Genomic DNA, 19,962 nt, shown 5'->3' on the forward strand with positions numbered 1-19,962 from the left:
GTCTTGCCGATCAGACCAGAGGTCCAATCGGACATGCTAGGCACACGACTCATCCGGATCGAACTCTTTGGTCGAGCAGAGGCCGAGTCTTTGAGAGTGACATCATTCCTTAATTTTGTTGGTGCAATTTCCTTACGTCAAAGTTAATCAATTTGACTAAGCTTGAGTTGGCTCAAACTTGAGTCTTGATGTATGACAATATATGAAGATTGTAGGTGCAATTGTCCGTTTAAAGAGATTATTAGTATAATTCTCCTCTGGTCAAAATTTGACCAGTTCGATGTGAAGAAGAGTCAAGTAGGTCAAAGATGACCGAATACTTGACTGGAAAAGTCCTAACTGAATATTAAGCAAGGGCAAGACTAAAAGGATGGTTGGCAGAAGAAGAAGAGCCGAGTATGTCAAAGTTGATCGAATACTTAACTGAAAAATCCTAGTGAGTGAAGTCAGGTGAAAAGCCCTAGTGAGTAAAGTTAGGCAATTCAAAAATCCTGGTGAGTGAAGCTAAATGAAAAGTCCTAATGAGTGAAGCTAAGTAATGAAAAGTCCTAGTGAGTGAAGCCAGATGAAAAATCCTAGTGAGTGAAGTTATGTAGATGAGAATCCTAGTGAGTGAAGGTAGGTAATGAAAAGTCCTGGTAAGTGAAGCTATGTGAAAAACCTAGTAAGCGAAGCTAAGCAATAAGGAAGTCCTAGTGATTGAAGTCAGACAGTTGAAAATCCAAGCGGATCAAAAGTTGACCAGGCACCAAGTTCAATCGGACATGCTAGGCAAACGACCCATCCAGACCAAACTCTTTAGCAGACCAGAGGCCGAGTCCTTGAGACCCTACCACGTCTGCAAACGAGATCTGATTGGGCTACAAAGGGGATTCGGTCGGTCTGCTAGGAAAGCATATTAAAGGTTCATCAACTCAATAACCTAATATTCTCTTTTGGCATTTTGTGTAATGGTTATTAGAGAAACAAAGGAGTATTCCATGTGCAGTCTTTATAAGGGAAGCTTCTACTCTGCAAATCACCGAGATTGTGGGTCCACTTCTGGAAAGGTGTCAGAATGTCAGCAGGGTCGGTCCTTTTTTGAAAATGCGTCGATATTCGTGTATAAAAAAAATCAACACTATATAAGGGGTCTCCTCCTAAAGGCATAGGTACGCTATGCAACATTATGCACTTAGAGTCCACTGTTCATTTCTACTGTTCATTGCATCCTGCTTCCTCTTGACCACTTAACTAACTTGAGAGTTGAAATGTCTACACTGGGGACCCCTCCCTGACCCCATTACTGAAGTTTTCTTTCCTCTACTTTCTTTTTTGACACACAGGATCACTTAGCGCCCTCTGCTTCTAGCTTAAAGTCTTCTCACGATCAACATCAGAGTCACCTACCGAGCGCACCATCTTCCCTGATTTCAGACAAGATTAGTAGTGTTGGCTGACGTTTTCTTTCCTCTACTTTCTTTTTTGATACACAAGATCGCTCTGCGCACTCTGCTTCTAGCTCAAAGTCTTCTCACGATCAACATCAAAGCCACCTACCCAGCGCACCATTTTCTCTTATTCCAAATAGGATCAGTAGTATTGGTGCAATCACACGCTATGTAGTTGGATCTCACAAAACTTGTGACTCAATGAGGTTGAATGTGGATGATGATTTAAGCATGGCCAAGGTAACATGTTAATAGCATAAGGTTTGATAGTGTTCAAAATAAGCCCCCAAAGCATAGCTGAGTTGGTTATCACATGATAGATTTACATAATTAAACAAGAGTCAAATTCCGACAAAGAATGAGGAATTATCCTCCCATGTGATGTGATGACTAGCTTCAATTTCCTTATTTACTCCCTCCCAATGGTATAGGACAGTTATAGGAGGACCGTTAGGATGACGGATTTTACCTCTTAAAGAAAGGATAGTGTTCAAAATAAACATGGGCATTCTGTATTTTGCAATTGAAAGTTAATGGTACTCCTTCCTCTTCAATTATTTGCGATGATTCAATACATTAAAAACAATGATAATACATAAACGATACACAAGTTTCAGCAAATCCAAACAACTAATTCATCACAAATCTTCTTCAAGCGACAGGAGAGTGTGAATGTTTCAGATCACTTTCTTTATGTTGCATTTCTTCTCTCTTTCCTCCATTCCCATGGCTTCTCAGGGTGTGAAGAAGCCCATAAGCCAACACGTTTAGCTCTTGCTTCCTTCTCCCACTGAAAATCAATAATCTCGTGAAATAGAGCTGTAACCAAACTCTTTAGATCATCTCCTTACAGGAAGACACAAGTTACTGAAACAGTCGGATCACCTTTGCTAGCTCTGGACGTTGGTCATAGGCAATGTAGTGCCATGCAAGCCCTTTCTTAAGCATCTGTTCCTGAAAAATGAACAAGTATCAGAAACTTAATTGAGATGCCATGCCATGCCATGCCATGAACAAGTATCTCACTTGGATATAGACACTATTGAAGTAAATATCTCCTACGCAGCGACCGTATCGATCTTCTCCATAAACAAGAACCTTCAGGCACTTTCCTTGGACTAACTTCACCAGAGCCTCCTTGGCTTCCTTCCCAAATGGCATGGAGCTCTCCGGCGCATCAATTCCCCTGTTGCCATTATTAGGCCGATTGATCAAAGCAAGATGAACTAAATGTTGTACCTTAGTCTGATTCGATATTTGCGCGCGAGGATCTCCTCATTGTTAGCTCCAGCAATTACTCTGCAAATGTGCCAATGCTTAAGAACATGGTCAATCGGGATACTTGAGCAGTGCATCACCTGTATCCTGCGTCCATGACAATTTTATGGAGTGCATCTGCCTTGTTGTAGTCCTTGGCAGCTCGTGCTCGTGCTCTCTCAATGGCCGCCTCGTGCACGCCTCGAGGGACATTCGCTGACTCTCTCGGATCAGCGGTGTCGACGTACACCGTAATTGTATCTCCATCTGCCACAGCTCTAGCATCCACCTAAAGTATCAAGCACTCTGTTACAAGACTGCCCCAAATGCATTGACTATGCACTACAAAAATAGTAGTGAATAACCACTGAATTTTTCGTCGGTATTTGAGTTTATCGATGAATTTATGATATCAGGAGTAATTTGGCCGGCAATGTAATTTATCGATGAAAATAAAATTCAATCAGTAATTAGTAATTACTGACGGAATTATATATTCTAAAGAGATCATATCTCACTGGAAGCGTGTGCAGCTCATACTTCACTCCTTCTGGCTTGGATGAAGGACGAACAACCGGCGCAGCATCCGGCAGGGTGTGAGGGAGTGGAAGGCCGTAGTAAGCCAAGAGACCCTGGTTTCAAAGAATCAGATTGGGTTAGCGGTAAGTAACCAGTGCAGATTGTTGTTGTCTCCGAAGTCGAGTGCAGTACCTCAACGTCTGCTCTCTGATGCCTCTTTAAGGTTTGGACGACGAGCCTCGAAGCTGCTTCTGGTGTTTTTGGCGGCGGCTTGGATTCCTTCCATGCGTCCAGCAATTTTCTGTACCTGCAAGTATTTATTTAGGCGTAGATGAGGTTTGGGAGATTGGGGATTGTTGCCTGTTGGGGAAGAGAGGAAGACTGGAAGAGGCGTACCAGTTGGCTTGTGCCTTCTTAGAGGAGACTACGTGGTGGCTCAGCCTCTCCGGAACCTTGGCTCATCGGCAATTAAGATATTATTAGAAGAAATTGGCGACGAAGTATTGATTGCGGTGGGTGAATTGGGGAAGATAAATGACCTGCGATGTGACGCCGAAGTGGTGGAGATCGTGGGCGAGGGCGGAGACGGCGTCGGTGGCGGCGGGAGGGGCGGCGGCGGGAGAGGAGTGGTGGAGTTGGTCGGAGAATTTGCCGCAGAGGAATTTGAAGAGGGAGTTGCCCATCTCTCTCTCTCCCTCGCTCTCCTGGCTGCGATTCGATCGATTGGAAGGATGAATTCGATGGGGGTGGACGAAGAGGTACGCTGACTTTCGTTTCCTTTCTTGGAAAAGTGACACTTGGAGGACGCCCATTGGTTTTTCTTCGAGAATCTAGATCTGATAAGATGAGTAACTTTTCTGTCTCGAATATGAGCGTGTGGGGTCACTCGTGATTCGTGAAACCAGTAGCAAAGAAGGTGCAAACTCGGGCAGTTCACCTTACTTGCAAGTAGCAAAAGATAACATGGTCGGTCCCAAATTCAAATAAAGAAAAATAATTATATTACACTATCAAATTGTAGTGAAATATGAATTCATTAAATTATTATATCAATATTAGATTGCTCTATGAAAGAAATATATTATAGGATCTAACTGTAACGTCTCGATAAGAATCGCTATATCTTAAGAATTTGAGTGTAGTGTTAAATATATCAAAATTTACGTTGCAGGAATCCGACTATAACGTATCGATAAGTAACGTAAATAGATCTATTAAATTATTATGTTAATAGTAAATTACTCTTTGAAATAAATATGTTACATGATTCGACTGTAACATGCCGGTAAAAAAAGTTATATCTCAAGAACTCGGGTGTAGTGCTAAATATGTAAAAGTTTGTAGTGCAAGGTCCGACTATAATGTATCAACAAAAACTGCTACATCTACGTGAAAACTTAGGTATCGTGTTAAATAGATAAGAGTTCTCATCTCATACGTTGGATAAAAATAAATATTATAGAACAACTAATATTCTAAGATTGAAAACTTGAAATATAAGAACCCTCATTGATAAAATAATAGAGGTAGTAGATGTGATATTAGAAGAAGGATTAGTGTGTTATATGTATAAGAGACAAAATGAGTAAGCGGAAAAATAAAGATAATAGATAACTCAAGTTTAAGTTATGATACGCAAAACAAAACAAAGTAAAATAAAAAAATGAAATGAGTATTGTTGTAGATAATTCATTAATGATTTATATATTTATAAGAATGAAAAAAAATTAAAATATACAATAGTAATGAATGAAGTAAAAAAAAAAACTTTTGGACGTTATATTAAAAATCAATGCAAAAGAAAAGAAAAGAGATATTGAAAAAATAGCTAAAGTAAAAAAAAAAAGATTTTATAAAAAAAATGTATTAAAGATTAATACAATAGGATACTAAGTAAATAATAGAGAAATAAAAGAGTAATCAAAAAAAAATATTTTCATCAATTTTTTAAAAAAAGTTTAGATGATCAACTTATGATAATTTAAATAAACTAAATAAAGAACAATCTTATCTAAGGAGACAAAGTATTGAATAAATTATAAAATTATTTAATATGATATTCAAAATAAAAAAATCTAATAAATGATGTATAAATACTTTAGTTCCCTTAAATAAATTTAATGGAGATACAAAATTATACAAACTATAAAGATATTAAACTAATAAGTTATACCATAAAAGTTTGAGCAATAATAATAGAAAAATATTTAAAAAAATTCATGAGGTGACCAAAAATTAATATAGATTTATATTTGGAAGGTTAATAATATAAGTTATATGTTTTCTCATACAACTAATTAGAAAATATCAAAAGTAAAAATAATATTTACACATAATATATATTCATTCACAAAGTCTTAAGAAAAATTATATAAAATCTCATTCTTTTTTATATTGATATACGAACTTACTGGACACATTACAAATAGAGTAAAGAAATAATATATAAAATTTAAAAGAGTTTCATGTATTTAAATTTAATTTTTTTTATAATAATAGAGAAATTAAGAAAAATGTCTTACATAAAATATAATAAAATATAAACATGATTAAAATTGAAAAAAAATATTAAATGTTTTATGTTATCATAAAATACATCTAAAACTTCAAAAAAAAATTATAAAAAAGACAATTAAACTTAATATGTTATACAACGTTAATGTTAAGTAATGTTAAGTCATTACCCAAGTACATGAAAAGATAATCAAAATTGTAAAGATGTAGATGTTAAACGAGATGTATAAACAAATTATATCATATTAAGGAAAAATTTTGAAGGACATGCTTAAAATAGACTAAACATGCACTTAAATGAATAACAAATGCTTCAATTAGATAATATAAAATTATGACAAATAAATACATCAAATAAAAAAAAAGACCGAAAAATTATGTGATTAATAATAATAAAATAAAATTTATTTAAATATAAAAGATGATATAGTAAAAATAAAATCCTATATAACCTATCACCCTTAATGAAATAAAACTTAATTGTTGTTATTTAACTAGTAGCAAATTATTGGATCTCCATAAACTGATAATACAAAACTCATGGACACATACAAAATGCATTTTTTAGATTCTTGTATGGATGAAATCAATTTTCAACTCACCTTCATTTTCAAATTTAAATCTTATAAAAAGTACCTACAAAATAATTTAAAAACTACCAACAAAAATAGCAATGTATTTTGGAAACCTTAAATTTAAAAGTTTATTACCAAAATCGCATACATGAGCTAATATATAAATTTAATAACTTTTTCAATTTTCTCATAGCTAACAAAATATTTCAGCAATTGAAATCTATCATATGCATACAAATTATATTAAAAACTAGTATGCATTGATTTCAGAACTTTGCACCCATATATCATTATCTCAACTCAACCAACTGGATTAAAGATAGATCTCTAGTTTATCAAAAGGGATCACTATTTTTGAAGTGGGAAGCCTCACTATTAAATCAAATTCGAAATAATACAAACAAAAAAACTGGGCATTGAAAATAATTGTCTGAAAACTTAAGGATTGCTTTCTTCAAACTTTTGTCATGTTGGCGTAGCAATCTACAAACTCGACCAAAACATGCATTACAAATCCAAGTTTAGTTAAAATCTAATTTTGTTTGAAATTAATTAACCAACACAAGTCAAGATGAAAAATCAAGAAACAAGACAACTTTTCAATGTTCAGAAGCTGATAGCTGACATATTTTAAAGAAAAGGGAGCATAGCCGTCCATAGTAGTCTGAATTCGAGTTCTAAATTAACCAATACCAGATAAAATCTCTTGAACTTCACTATTTTGGGGCGAAGAATTGATTTATGCACTCTCTGGCATCGGGTACTCAAAGACAACGTCCTTGCCGCAGAGCTTCCGGTAGACACCTGAAAATGTCTCCAGCTTGTACTCTGTGTTGTTCCGTTCCTTCGGATCCAGGAAAATCTGGTTCAAGAAAACTCATGTTAAGCTACACAAATCAATTCCAACAACAAAATTAGCTTAAAACAATGTGGATTTCGATTACAAAAGTAAACAATATGTAAAGAAGAGTAATCAAATGCTATTGCAATCGGCCTGTTTGCATGCCTTCCACTGTCGTTATCTAGTAAGAAATCCAATTTCAGAAAACCAGGTGATATGCACAAGTCAATAAGACGAGAGAAACATCATTTTTGCTGTGGTTGATCCTGGTACAGAATTGGTACCCATTGAAAGTGTAATAAAAGATGAACCAACAAGTCAGAACATATAAGACTATTTTGTATTGTTTTCTAATGGAATATAATTTTTTGATAGGCTCTTTATGTATGTGGGTTGTTTCCAGAAATATTACATTAGTAAAGGAAAAAAAACACTAACCCAACCAGAAGATCAACACAAAAAAACACAAGAGACAGTGACCTCAAGGAACAACCTTTATTATCTTGGAGCCATCCAAACGATATCTTATACGCTTCCCAACAATCTCAGCAGGGAATACAACATCCTCTAAGATTGCATCATGAACTGCAGTGAGTGTTCGACTGCGAGGACGCACAACAGCAGAGCCTTTCTTTGGAGGTCTTAATATCCTTCTTGTTGCAATTAGAACCACATCCTACTCATAGAAATAAAAAACCAAAACAATGATAACCATGAGCAAAGATATGAGTTAAATGTATAAACAAATCTCACATTGGATTTAGGGAGCATACTTAACACATATTCATCTTCAGCATGGTTGAGTGCATGTAGTTTCAGTTATTTATTTAACATTGTTAAATATAAGAAAGAAAAGAAAGTGAATGAAGCCTCACCTTTCCACTAAATTTCTTCTCCAATTCTCTGACTAGCCTCACATGAATTTTCTTAAAAGCTTTCCGGAGCCTGAAAGGAATATGAATAACAACAGCTTTCCTGTTGCCTGCAATATCTGTTTGACTGCATCATAGAGCAAATTTCAATCCAAAGATTCAGCCTATCAGCTCTCTTTGAACAAAAAGATAAGTAAATTGGCTGCACTTACACTGCTGAATTGATATATAGGTCTTTTAAGTCACTCTTCAACTCCTGGTTACTATTTTCCAAATCAAAAAAGGCCTGGAGGAAAGCCCAACCAATCAGAACCTAAAATAAATATTGAAAGGATCATCACGCTCATATGTATCATTACCTGAGCAACAGTGTCTTCAAACTCTGTAGGTTCCAATCCCTTTTCCTTGTGGATTTTCTTCCTTGCAGTAAACATTTTGATTGCTTATTGCTCAACCTGTTACAGAGAATGCAAAAAAAAATTAAATTTAAATGTAAAATAGAGAGCAATTAATGCTGTTAAGGAGGCATGTTAGAGCTGTAAATAGAGTGGTTTACCAAGCTTGAATTCAAAATAAGAATTTGACAATTAAATGCTTTCACCCTAAAACTCCTAGAACTAAATTTCTCATGTTGATTATCCAGATATCTAAAAAAACCTAAATGTGTCATATCCACGATGACAATGTTAAATATCCAAATCTGTACATTACTAGTCAAACTAATAATTGGCATGAAAAGTCGATTCGGTGAAACTAACTTCGAAAAACTAGTAATAATTCAATGGAAGATAATAAAGTGGTGATTTAGAGCTAAATAAAACGTTTCATGGAAAGCAAGTACTGATGTGATCCACAGAGGTCTTACCACAAAACAACATTGAATAATTAGACACAATTAGCATCCATCTAACGGAGCATATAAGTCAAAAGCACAGGGAACTCGATGAGCCCTTATAATCCAAAAATCAATTGGACCATGGACAACAGTTTGATCCATCAGCGCTCAACGGATTAAGGTTAACAGATGGAATAGGGACACACCGTAAAACTTATTTACAAAAAGCAGATTCTGAGATTAAGCTGGATCGTAAAGGGAAAACAGAAATGAACGAACGCAGAAAAGCACACACAAAACAAAACTCGAAGAAAGAGTCACCCGCAAGCTTCAGATGAAATGAAAAAGGAAGAAGCGTTTGAGAGGCGAAAGGAAATACCTTCGTGTCCGCCGAGTGGAGGAGGAAGCTGGGAGATCACAACGGCGGATTAGGGTTTGGGGACCGGGGAGCGACCCTCTTATATTGCTCGAAGCGACGAGGGAGCCTCTTTAAAATTCCAGTTTTACCCTAATATGTCCTATGGATGAGTTAAATCTCAGCCGTCTAAAAGCTGATGGATCGACATCAGTGGTGACATCATTTGGACGGTTCATATTGAAGCATCAATTGAATAGGATGGATCCACTATCCTAGCCATTGGGGCAGGGACCAACACGGACAAATATCCTCGGAATAAAATTTCTCCTAACGCTTACTTATCTAGGATCGACTATAAATTAATTCTATTATTTATCTCTCTTTATATAATTTGGGACAAACTGTAAGGAATATCTAAGATGAACGTAATTATATTTTGCTATAATATTTCTCATTAGTCCTCACGAGGATATCCAGTTGGTTCGAAGGTTACAGATTTATTACAATGGGATAGGGATCAATTCCCAATAGATGTATGCCCTCCGAGAAAAACTTCTCTCACTCCCTAGTCAATTGACGGTTGACTATAAGCCGACTCCATAATTTACCTTTATTCACGTAACCCGAGGACAGACTCTGAGGACATATGCTGTGAGTTTGTTACAATGAGACAAGAATCAATTTCTGATGGATGCATGCCCTCTAAGAAAAAACTCCTCTCACTTCTCATACCATCTTCAACCGACGCCCTTTTACACCATTTTAGTATAAAAGGGACACCAAATTCTCTCCAATGAAGATCCCAAAAATTGCACCAAAATTATGTAAGTGAATAGTGCAACACCATCTTGATGCTGCACTATTTACTTGCACCAAAATGGTGCAAGTACGGATTTTTTAAATATAATATATTATAATATTAAATTTATATTTAAAATATTCTTAAATATTATAAATTAATATTATTTAATTTAATTTAATTTATTATGTAAATTTTATATATTATAAATTTATATTAATTATTAACTTAAATAATTAATATTTAAAATATTTGTTATATTACTAAGATTATAAATATATTAAAATTTATAATATTGATAATTTTATAAGAAACATACAATTAAACATTTAATTTTCAAATTACATAACATATAGTCCATCATACAATTGAAAGATGTCACAAACACTAAAGTAAACATACATTTAAAATTAGTTATCATGTACAATAAAATTTTTAATTTTAATAGTAATTATTATCGTAATAAAAATATTTAACAACTTAATATGTATATTGAATAATAAATTATAAGATGAAAAAAAAAATATTCTAAAGAATATTTCTTTTAGTGTAGGAAATGGTGTGCATTGGTTGGAGTTGGAAAAATTTTTGGTGCTCAAATGACACCAAATTGGTGTTGAAAATGCATCAAAATAGGTTTTGTGGTTGGAGATGGTCTTAGTCACTTAGTGGTCGGATATAAGCTAGTCCCGTGATTACCTCCCTTCATAGAACCTCGGGACAAACTGTGAGAAGCGCCTGAGATGAGTATAATCATATTTTACTACAATGTTTCTCATTAGTCCCCACGGGGATACCCAGTTGGTTAGAAGGTGACAAATTTATTACAATGGAGCCGGGATCAATTCTCAATGGACACATATCCTCGGAGAAAAACTCCTGTCACTTCCTAGTCAATTGATGGTCGGCTATAAGCTGACTCCATGATTTACCTTTCTTCACATAACCTGAGGACAAACTGTGAGGACGTGCTTGCTATCGGAGAAAAATTCCTCTCATCTCCTAACCACTTGATGGTCGATTATAAGCTAATCTCATAATTATCTCCTTTCATATAATCTAAGGACGGAGGATGAAGAGCGCCTGAAATGAATGTAATCATCCTTTACTTCAATATTTTTCATTAATGTGTCCTCGTGATGTAACTAAATTGGTACTCAGAGAATTATTTCATTGAGTAAGAGTCAATTCCCACATAATTTATTCCCTCACCTAGAAAGCTACTCGATATTTAATTTACCTTCCTCCCTCCATCCCGATATGGACTGATTAATAGGATCGACAATGAAAGACACTCCGAATAAATAAAATAAACTTTTTTTTTTTGTTTCAATGAATCTCATTAATGTCTCATTTGTAACAAATAGTATCCTAATAATAACTACTTTTCATCTATATGTTCCGTTTAACTCTTTAGAAAATATATATTATCAAATGTGAGTCGAGAACCAAAAGAGATAATAAGCAGATTGAGTAAATTGACATCTTTTTGGAGCCACAACTGGAAATTTCCAAGGAATCACAGCTGAGAATAAGTGGAGCATCATATTAAATAACATAATCTAGCTTTGATGGGAACAACCCCAAACCAAATTGAAGAAAGTGGAGAACACTTTCAAATACTGGAGGGGAAAGATGCATATAAAACTTTATCGACAAACTAACAGTTAAAATCACAAAACGTTTTGATAAATAAAATGATGATAGAATAGGCATTTTTGACTGAGTTTAAGATGCCACCACCATGCGAAGGGCATATTAGCAGGAGAAAATTGACTTGTATGATCCAAAGTTTCTTACTGCCAAATAACCTGATTGGCAAGCTACCTTTGTAATAAAACTGCTGCTCGAGACACCTAGTTAACTTCAAATTTTGCAGGACAAGCAAGTGACACCAATCCAACCAGAAATCTAGGTGTCATCAGCTTGTCATAAAACAAATTTGAATGGTCTAGGTTGAAAGGATTGAAAGTGTGATCCCGTGGAAGTTAGTTCCTGAGCACATCAAAGCCAAACTAATAAGAAAAAGGAAACAAGGGTTCGTCCATGAATCCAAAGCGACCATTCAACTCCTCTGTGAATAGACGTAGAAATAGAATGAGAAGTGCGGACTGCAACAGTGTATAGGCAATCATCTATCGACGGGTCCACAGTAGTTATTAACCCCAAACCACCAAAATCACAACTATCTGCACTCTGGTCATGAAGCTGAAAGAAGCTGTTGAAAGCATATGAGGCATTCCCAGGCCAACCAATTCCAGAGCAAGAGCCTCCAGCAGACAAAGCAGAGCAATCAGCATTAGAACAAGCTTGTGACACACTGCCAGAAATATTTGACGTGTCCTTGTTGTTATTCACTACACACCACTTCTGAGCAAGATATTCAACATCATGAGCATTTACAAGTGCTTTCGAGCCTTGACCGAGGTCCACTGTATATTTTGCCTGGCCATCAAATGTGAAGATGCCCCAATGTCTTTCATAATTTCCAGATTTGATGCTCCTTCGATCTTCATCTAGTAGACTAAAGGCATAAGTTTCCCTTGTTGGTCTTTTTGGTCTGAGTGGAGTACCAGCTTTGCTCTGCAAGTGGGTCATAAGCCCTTGCATGAACCTCTGGGCAATTGCAGGTGTGGCATTCATTGCCCCATCTGTGGGCCATCCTATCTTCCCCACAATTATATCCATTTCACCATAACCAACTTTTGATAAAGCAGAAACCAAACTGTCTATGCTCATATCAAAGTAGTTTTTGTACTTGTTAGCTCCATCAGTTAACGGGTGCGAATTTGTTTGAAAGAGAAAATGACCAAGAGAAAGGTTCTTATTCTGTTGAAGGCTTGCGAAAGGATTCATGTTAATCACAAAGGGTGAACCATACTCGTGGAGGAAAGAGAGGAGCTCAATCATAGTCTTGTTGAGATCAGGCCTGAAGTGATTCTTTGACGGCAGGTTAGATTCAGACTGGTAGATATCAGAACTGCATGGAACAATGACTTTTATCTTGTTTGCTAAATCCATGGCAGCCAATGACCGCTGAACATTAGTTGCAGCACCAACTACAAATGGCTGGAATTCTTGCCCATAACTGAGGAGAAATGGTTCATCACCAATAGCAACAAATCTGTTAAAAAAATATTTAGTTAGTTTTTAGATGTAGGCTCTGTTATCTTTAACAATTAGGTGAAAATATCAAAAGAAAATGTTAATGCTAAAAATTGACAAGCAGATGCATTTGTGGCATCGAAAAAAATCACTGACAATAGAACAAAACAAACTAACTTAAAATGGAGCAACAAACTCATCACTCAATGAAATCTTTGGCAAAATATTTGTTGAGCGGAAAACCAATGATTTGATCCGGTAAACCAAATATTTGCTGAAGCAGTGATCACACATAAAGTGAACTGCTTGCTATCATCTAGTTATGACAGGAAGAGAGGATGCTTTCAATTTTCAGTGCAGTAAAACATGATTGGATACAAGAGAAATGCACATGGTAAAATAGGCTCCTAATTATCTCCATTTGTTTCTAAATCTGACTGCATATGGGGATAGCGGAATATCTCATGTAGCATCTGATAGCGTGTGTGATACTCTCATAGTTGATGGCAATAATATCCCAAGATTAAAATAGACCAGCACACAAATGAATTTGTGTGATATATATACACACACACACACATACTTGATGGATCAGGGACAATAGCTATAAGTAAAAATAAATCTATTAGTAGAAAGTAGAGAGTACATGTTTTGTTTCCATGATGTAGAAATAAAATCCAAAATAGACTAATAAATTGCAACCAAATAAAAATAACTCAATCTAAAGATCCATAGTTGTTCCTAATCGCTGAAATCAAACAAAATCTCCTATAAAATAATCATAAAACCCCTCTTGCTTTTGTCTGTGAAAACTCCTAGCGCCTTCAAGAACATTGCATGAATTCATCAATATTGTCAAATACTGGCATACCCAAGATTGTTGTGCAAAAACCTTCAAAGAGATTTCTTCCCCAGATTGTAAATTGGTTGCTCTCAGGAGAAAAATTATTGCTAACGTAATTTATTTTTACATATTAGGCTTCTGGTTGCTCCATGCAGAATGAGTTGATCCAGAAGGAAACTGCATATCATGATGCTTTGGATGTTGTGCGTAATTGAGCATGAGACTTGAGCCCACATGGTCAAGTCAAGGGCTACCCAACACCCATGTCCAGTATTAAACATGTGAGCAAGTTGCCTGAATGAATCTCCCCGTGGAACTTATAAAAGGCAGGGGCCTTTAGATTGTTGGTGTCCTATCACGATGTTGCCTTGCTAGCAAGCTTCTCATGCCTCTCTGATGTAATGGAGATCGTCAATGTATCATTAGTTTTCTCATTAGCGTGTGACTCTCCAATCACTTGTCGTATCTAGCGATACCTTACATCAATATATGTTATTTTGGATTGATACATGTTCCTACTCAGATCTATAGTACTATTATAATATGTCTCATATTCATCTTGCTCGAACTCAATTCTTGAAGAAAGCCTCTTTAACCAAAAGCATCTCCTTATAAGTTCTAGCGAACAATTCTGTCTCATCCATTCAGAAAGGATCCTTCTTTTAAAGAGAGAATGGGTGGTCACTAAAAAAAAATTAGGGCTCATTAATGGACTTTGTTGACCTATTTCATGACCTTGATGCACTATTATATCTCAGAATTAAAATAATAATAAACCATGTTATTTGCATTTGATTTTGAGGTGTGCTCCAGCAATCATATCAGAGTGTCTTCACTCTGTTAAGCAAGAAGCATCAAGCTCGGAAATGATTGGAAAATGAGCATACAAAGAGACACTAAATCAAATTGAAAGAACTCAATAATGACAAATCAATTGAAATGAATCAGAAGTATCAGGTTTTGTGCTAAAATTTTGAGCAAATTGAAAACCCCTAATGTCGATCCCAAGTTAGAATGATAAAAGGTAAAGAGTTGCATTAGGTTGGTGCAGTCAACATTAAGAACTGTCTAAACCTAACATGAATTTTGACCAAAATTTTTGTATGTGAGGTCATCAGAAGCATGTGATGCAATATCTTGGTAAAAGGATAGGATAAGGGATCACCTGAAAGCAACCCATCACATCAGTGCCTAAATGTGATGTCAAAAGAGCATGGGTTCTTGCATAGCTGTAGGTCAATACAGGTAAAAAAGTAGGCATGATTATAGGATTAGATTTAACAACTTGGAATATAAGAACACTTTCAAGGAAAGAACTAAAATTAGTACATATGATAGTTAAGAAATATATATATATATATATATATATAGACAGGTTTGATATTGTGCGCGACGTGCACAGTGCGCGACTGTGCGCGTCGCGCACAATATCAACGTTTTTTTTGTTTTTTTAATTTTTTTTTTAATTTGTAAATTAAAAAATAATTAAAAAATTTCTTTACGATTTTATTTATAGGGTTCAGGCTTTGGGTATAGTGTTAAAGCTATTTTTTTTTTAGATTTTACCTATAGGGTTTAGGCTTTCCAATTAGGTTATAGTGTTTGGTTTAAAAAAAAAATTAAAATAAAATTAATTTAAGTATTTATTGAGTATTGTAATGTGTTTAGGGGATATATTTATATATTAAATTTTAAATAAGGAAATGTTGAATTTTTTAAATTCAAAAAATTTAAAAAAAATTAAAAAAAAACAAAAACGCTGATATTGTGCGCGACGCGCACAGTCGCGCACTGTGCGCGTCGCGCACAATATCAAACCTCTATATATATATATATATATATATATATATATATATAATCGATTGGAGGAAAACCCATACAAATAGAGAATACAAGTTTTATAATCCAGAGCTCAATAAAGTGATAATATTCATAAAGTTTGCCCAAAACAGTTGGGGCACACATCACTTGATGACCATGATGATGAATGAATTCATAATCAAATCCAAGATAAAGTTAAAAGGATTGAAAACATGTTAGAATTAAGTTGAAAACGAAATTCAATTAGGAATATAGTTTAGAAATGGTTAACTGAAATAGCTTTTTAACACAAGGTTAAAAATTTCAATTGTGGGACTCATCTCCATAGGAAGCCATCTCCATTTCAAACTGTGTCAGACATTTAGTGCAGATGTAACCATGTTGACCTAGTTTTAGGTCTAACAAGAGTTTAGGGTTATATATAGACCTAAGAGACCTCACTTAAGGTGTAAATGGATCAATAATAGATGAAACAATGAATATGAGATAAATAGACTTGATCTACATTCAATTTAGACCAAAACTAAAAAAAAATCAAGTCGAACCAAGTTAATTTGTACTGGATAAGATTGATTTGACATTGAACTTAGTTTACTTTGAACTAGTTCAGCTAGACCCAAACTAAGATATATAAAAATAGCATATGTTAGTTAGTGTTGAATGATTCCTCCTGTTCCCCTTGCTTTCCTCCTCATGTTTTCTTCCTCCATGTGACTTAAGTTTGAAAGCATGGATTGGAATATACATTAATTGACCAATTTATACGGATATGATCATTGCATATCAAACATCATGGTAACTATTAACCTCTAAGCTCAACAACTAGAACTGCCTAACTAAACCTCTCATGAGTTGCCTGTATTTCTCTAGATTGATTTATCTTCTTATACAAATAATTGAATGGCACTTAAGTAATTTGATCATAGATACTCCTGCAAACATGCAAAGTTAAATTGATAATAGGTATGTACAAATCATATAAGATTGATATAGTTGGGACCTATACAATTTGATGATGATGATAAAACCTCAAATGAGATTACAGGATTAATTGACCATATATTATGTAAGCAAATTGATCATTTGTGCATAACCTCAAATAGGCCAAGTCAACAAGTGAAAAATGTCTCTTTGTAGTTAAAATCTCAAACACATGCCTGAATGCATCTCTAAGACAGACTATGTCATATAATCCCCTGGTTAGTAAGGTTAACGAAACTAAGAAGTGGTTTTGCCTACATTGAGCACTGCACACCTTAAGTGGCCTTGATTGTGAATCTATGGTATAACTGACACACCTTTTCTGTAATTAATCTCTATTCAAGCAAGCAATAGAGCATTTAGGTTAAAGCATGGTCCATCTTCATGCTTTACCACTGCACATTACATTGTCCAACTAAAACTGTCAATCACATAATAAATAAGGAACAAAAGTTTTATAAATGAGTTGGACCATAGCAATATTTCAGCATTGTTTTAACTGTAGCACACTACTTGTCCTACTCAGGAGCATTCCCCTTTAGAGTCTAGACCATTACAGTGATACAACAGCCAACAGGGGCAATGATCTAAAAATTCTTCAGGACGGGGACTGACTAAAAGACCTGAACTGAACATGGGCTGAATTAAAATGGATAAAATTTAAAGAACTTCAATGTCCATATTTAATGAATGCAAGTTCATTTAAACAAACAAGTGTAGCGCTCATGATCGACATATGGTTACGGCAAATTCCAGTAGAAAATCCTTCAGTCTTGAATTGTACAGGAGAAACCCAATGAGTAGCAATCATCAAAGTTCAAAATCAAATAACGGAGAAGTAGAATATAGAGTTCAAATGAAGAGCAATGCTGTCTTGATATCCTAAAAAAATGGATAATGCCCAAGCTAACACAAATAAGAATTCCATCGGCGTGGTCAGACTCGGTCCATATATGTTCCTCCCTCAGAAAGAAAAGCTACAAGTTGAATGTAAATCAGAATTTAACAAACAAACATAATTAAATCAATTTGAACAGAGGATAATTACTAGTCAGTAACCATCAAAAACGATATAATACTACCACGACTAGCTTCAACAATAAACGAACCATGAGTCAGAATGGTAAATCGAATAAAATCAATCTAGACTAAGATGGACAGCAGACCGAAACCCTACATTTACCAATCAATCAGCCTAAAGAGAAAAGGAAATCGGACGACAAAGGCAAAGATAATGATTAATGAGTAAGAGTCTCACTCGATTCGAACTGCGCCTCCAGCGGTTGGCAAGTAGCGCATAACGTTATCGTGGACCCAACTTGCGGCGGCGGACTTGGAGGAGCTGAGTGCGCGGAGCATCTCGTTTGGCACGCCGATGGAGACGCCTATTCCGGAGCCAACGAGGCTGGCCAGCGCGGAGGGGTCGGCGTCGAAGAGCTTCACTCGGGCGACGCCGTTTGCCTTGAGGAGCTCCGTCACTACTACTGACGGGGGCAGGGTATGGGACGAGGAGGTTCCCCAGTTGACGCCCACAGCCAAGGCGCCCCTCCTCTGCCACCATGAGGGTGGCGAGATGGCCAGTAGTAGAAGCGACAGCAGCAGTTGCATGCGGTGGTTCGCCGGCATTGCGACTGCTCCGATATCGAAGAGCACGGGAGGGGGCGAGAGAGCGAGCGAAGTCTGAAGTGTGAGCACTCGAAAAGTAAATTAATTTCTTTGCTCTTTTTGGACTTTCCAGTATAAACGTTACCCAATATTCACCCACGTGGGCAACTTACTAGCTATTGCAACATAACTTTAGGGCCCACTGGAAAGCAGCAATATGATCGGTGGGTATTGTTTTTCACCTTTCTTTTGATTATTTGCAGAGCTCTCGAGGTTGGAAACTTTGAGTGGAGGTAATGCTGAGGGCTCAAATTCCCCCGCCTGAAAATCAATGGTCAAGTGTTGAATTAATTATTAAAAACATCATAATTTTTTTTAATATTATAATAAATTTATGAGGGTTTAAAATTAATAAATTACTATAAAGTTTCAAAACTTATGACAAGTCGATTAAGGCAATTTCTATTAATTTATCATTAAATATGTAATCAGCCAATTGGGTCACTACCCTGTTAAGTTTGAAATTTTGACAAGACTCACATGGCTTTTAGAAACTAAAGTTGAGCGAGCAAATAGAGAAGAAAGTAACTACTTATCATTCCCTAGCATAGGTGACTATGCCGTTTTCGCTCTGATAGGCTGAGCTGGGCTGAAGTTGAGTTTTAAGGTGTGTAAATTTATTTGATAAGGTATAGAGTCTTAATGTGTTTAAATTATTTGATAAGATAATTGAATCAATTTGAACCGAATTTAAAATGAATCAAATCTTTGAACTGATTGTTCAATCTTGATTTAATTTATTTTTTATGAGTTTGAACTTGTTTAAAATTTGACTTGAGTTTGGTTCATTTAGATATTATCGAATTCTCCATTCAAACTTGACTTGAGTTTGGTTCATTTAGATATTATCGAATTCTCCATTCAAACTTGACTTGAGTTTAGTTCATTTAGATGTAATTGAGCTCTCAATTAAACCTTGTTTGATTTTTGATAAGTTATTGAATTTGATAATTCAAACTTATTTTTTCATTTTATTTTATTTTTTTATTTAGCATATTAATAAGAATTTTATTAATGAACATAATTCGTGAACATTATTCATGAACGTTGTTCACGAACATTAACGAGTTCAACACATATATATTCAAGTTTGTTTATTTAGTTTAACGAATTGTTCAAACTTGTTTATTTAATTAATCTTGTGTATATTATACAAACATAAAAATGCTTTTATCAAGCCAAATATCAAGTTTGTTCACGAACGTTTGGTTCATTTATAATCCTACCCTCTAGTCAACAAACAATTGTAACTCCTATTGGATCTCTAAAAGGTGAATTCCGTCACCTTAATAGTCCTCGTGATTGCTCTATAGTATTGAGAGGAAGTAAATTAAGTACCGAACGCACCCTCATATAGGAGGATATTTTCACGACTTTATCGGAACTCGACCCTTTGTCAATGCTACAAATCTATCAGTATAATTGTAGGCTCGATTAGGTTGTCTATTAGACCGATTAGTGAAGCTAGAAGGAGGAATTTATAGTCGAAAGCTTTTGATTGATTTAGCATGTCTATAGATATGTGATGGAAATATAAAATAAATGC

The 19,962-nt window shown here is 35.3% G+C and overlaps 3 protein-coding genes across 3 annotated transcripts; all 3 read right to left on the reverse strand.

The window, feature by feature from the left end:
- Nucleotides 1–1,973: 1,973 nt before the first annotated feature.
- On the reverse strand, nt 1,974–3,972 carry LOC122040895 (probable staphylococcal-like nuclease CAN1). The gene is made up of 9 exons (XM_042600380.1): nt 3,746–3,972; nt 3,603–3,658; nt 3,399–3,513; nt 3,206–3,319; nt 2,789–2,976; nt 2,670–2,729; nt 2,457–2,616; nt 2,316–2,384; nt 1,974–2,220 (listed from the first exon to the last, which is right to left on the reverse strand). The coding sequence occupies exons 1-9, from the start codon at nt 3,887–3,889 to the stop codon at nt 2,122–2,124; spliced, it is 1,005 nt and encodes a 334-aa protein (XP_042456314.1). The 5' UTR covers nt 3,890–3,972; the 3' UTR covers nt 1,974–2,121.
- Nucleotides 3,973–6,721: 2,749 nt separating this feature from the next.
- On the reverse strand, nt 6,722–9,337 carry LOC122040896 (40S ribosomal protein S7-like). Its single transcript, XM_042600381.1, has 6 exons — nt 9,223–9,337; nt 8,368–8,463; nt 8,221–8,294; nt 8,012–8,135; nt 7,630–7,812; nt 6,722–7,157 (listed from the first exon to the last, which is right to left on the reverse strand). Exons 2-6 carry the CDS (start codon nt 8,440–8,442, stop codon nt 7,035–7,037), a joined length of 579 nt encoding a protein of 192 aa, XP_042456315.1. The 5' UTR covers nt 8,443–8,463; nt 9,223–9,337; the 3' UTR covers nt 6,722–7,034.
- Nucleotides 9,338–11,507: 2,170 nt separating this feature from the next.
- Nucleotides 11,508–18,643, reverse strand: LOC122040897 (glucan endo-1,3-beta-glucosidase 9-like). The gene is made up of 2 exons (XM_042600382.1): nt 18,010–18,643; nt 11,508–13,124 (listed from the first exon to the last, which is right to left on the reverse strand). The coding sequence occupies exons 1-2, from the start codon at nt 18,375–18,377 to the stop codon at nt 12,005–12,007; spliced, it is 1,488 nt and encodes a 495-aa protein (XP_042456316.1). The 5' UTR covers nt 18,378–18,643; the 3' UTR covers nt 11,508–12,004.
- Nucleotides 18,644–19,962: the final 1,319 nt, after the last annotated feature.

The sequence above is a fragment of the Zingiber officinale genome, chromosome 2A (assembly GCF_018446385.1).
Source record: "Zingiber officinale cultivar Zhangliang chromosome 2A, Zo_v1.1, whole genome shotgun sequence".
Lineage (NCBI taxonomy): Eukaryota > Viridiplantae > Streptophyta > Magnoliopsida > Zingiberales > Zingiberaceae > Zingiber > Zingiber officinale.

Bases quoted from the DNA above. Each gene is read 5' to 3' on its own strand.
- LOC122040897 (XM_042600382.1), bottom strand. From the start codon at position 18,377: ATGCCGGCGAACCACCGCATGCAACTGCTGCTGTCGCTTCTACTACTG. The intron at 13,125-18,009 runs GTGAGACTCTTA...TTTTTTTAACAG, and splicing joins GGAGGCGCAGTTCGAATCGA to ATTTGTTGCTATTGGTGATG.
- LOC122040896 (XM_042600381.1), bottom strand. From the start codon at position 8,442: ATGTTTACTGCAAGGAAGAAAATCCACAAGGAAAAGGGATTGGAACCT. The intron at 8,136-8,220 runs GTAAGTGCAGCC...TCTATGATGCAG, and splicing joins CTATATATCAATTCAGCAGT to TCAAACAGATATTGCAGGCA. The intron at 7,813-8,011 runs GTGAGGCTTCAT...TTCTATGAGTAG, and splicing joins AGAAGAAATTTAGTGGAAAG to GATGTGGTTCTAATTGCAAC.
- LOC122040895 (XM_042600380.1), bottom strand. From the start codon at position 3,889: ATGGGCAACTCCCTCTTCAAATTCCTCTGCGGCAAATTCTCCGACCAA. The intron at 2,617-2,669 runs GTACAACATTTA...TAATGGCAACAG, and splicing joins AAATATCGAATCAGACTAAG to GGGAATTGATGCGCCGGAGA. The intron at 2,221-2,315 runs GTGATCCGACTG...ATTGATTTTCAG, and splicing joins AACGTCCAGAGCTAGCAAAG to TGGGAGAAGGAAGCAAGAGC.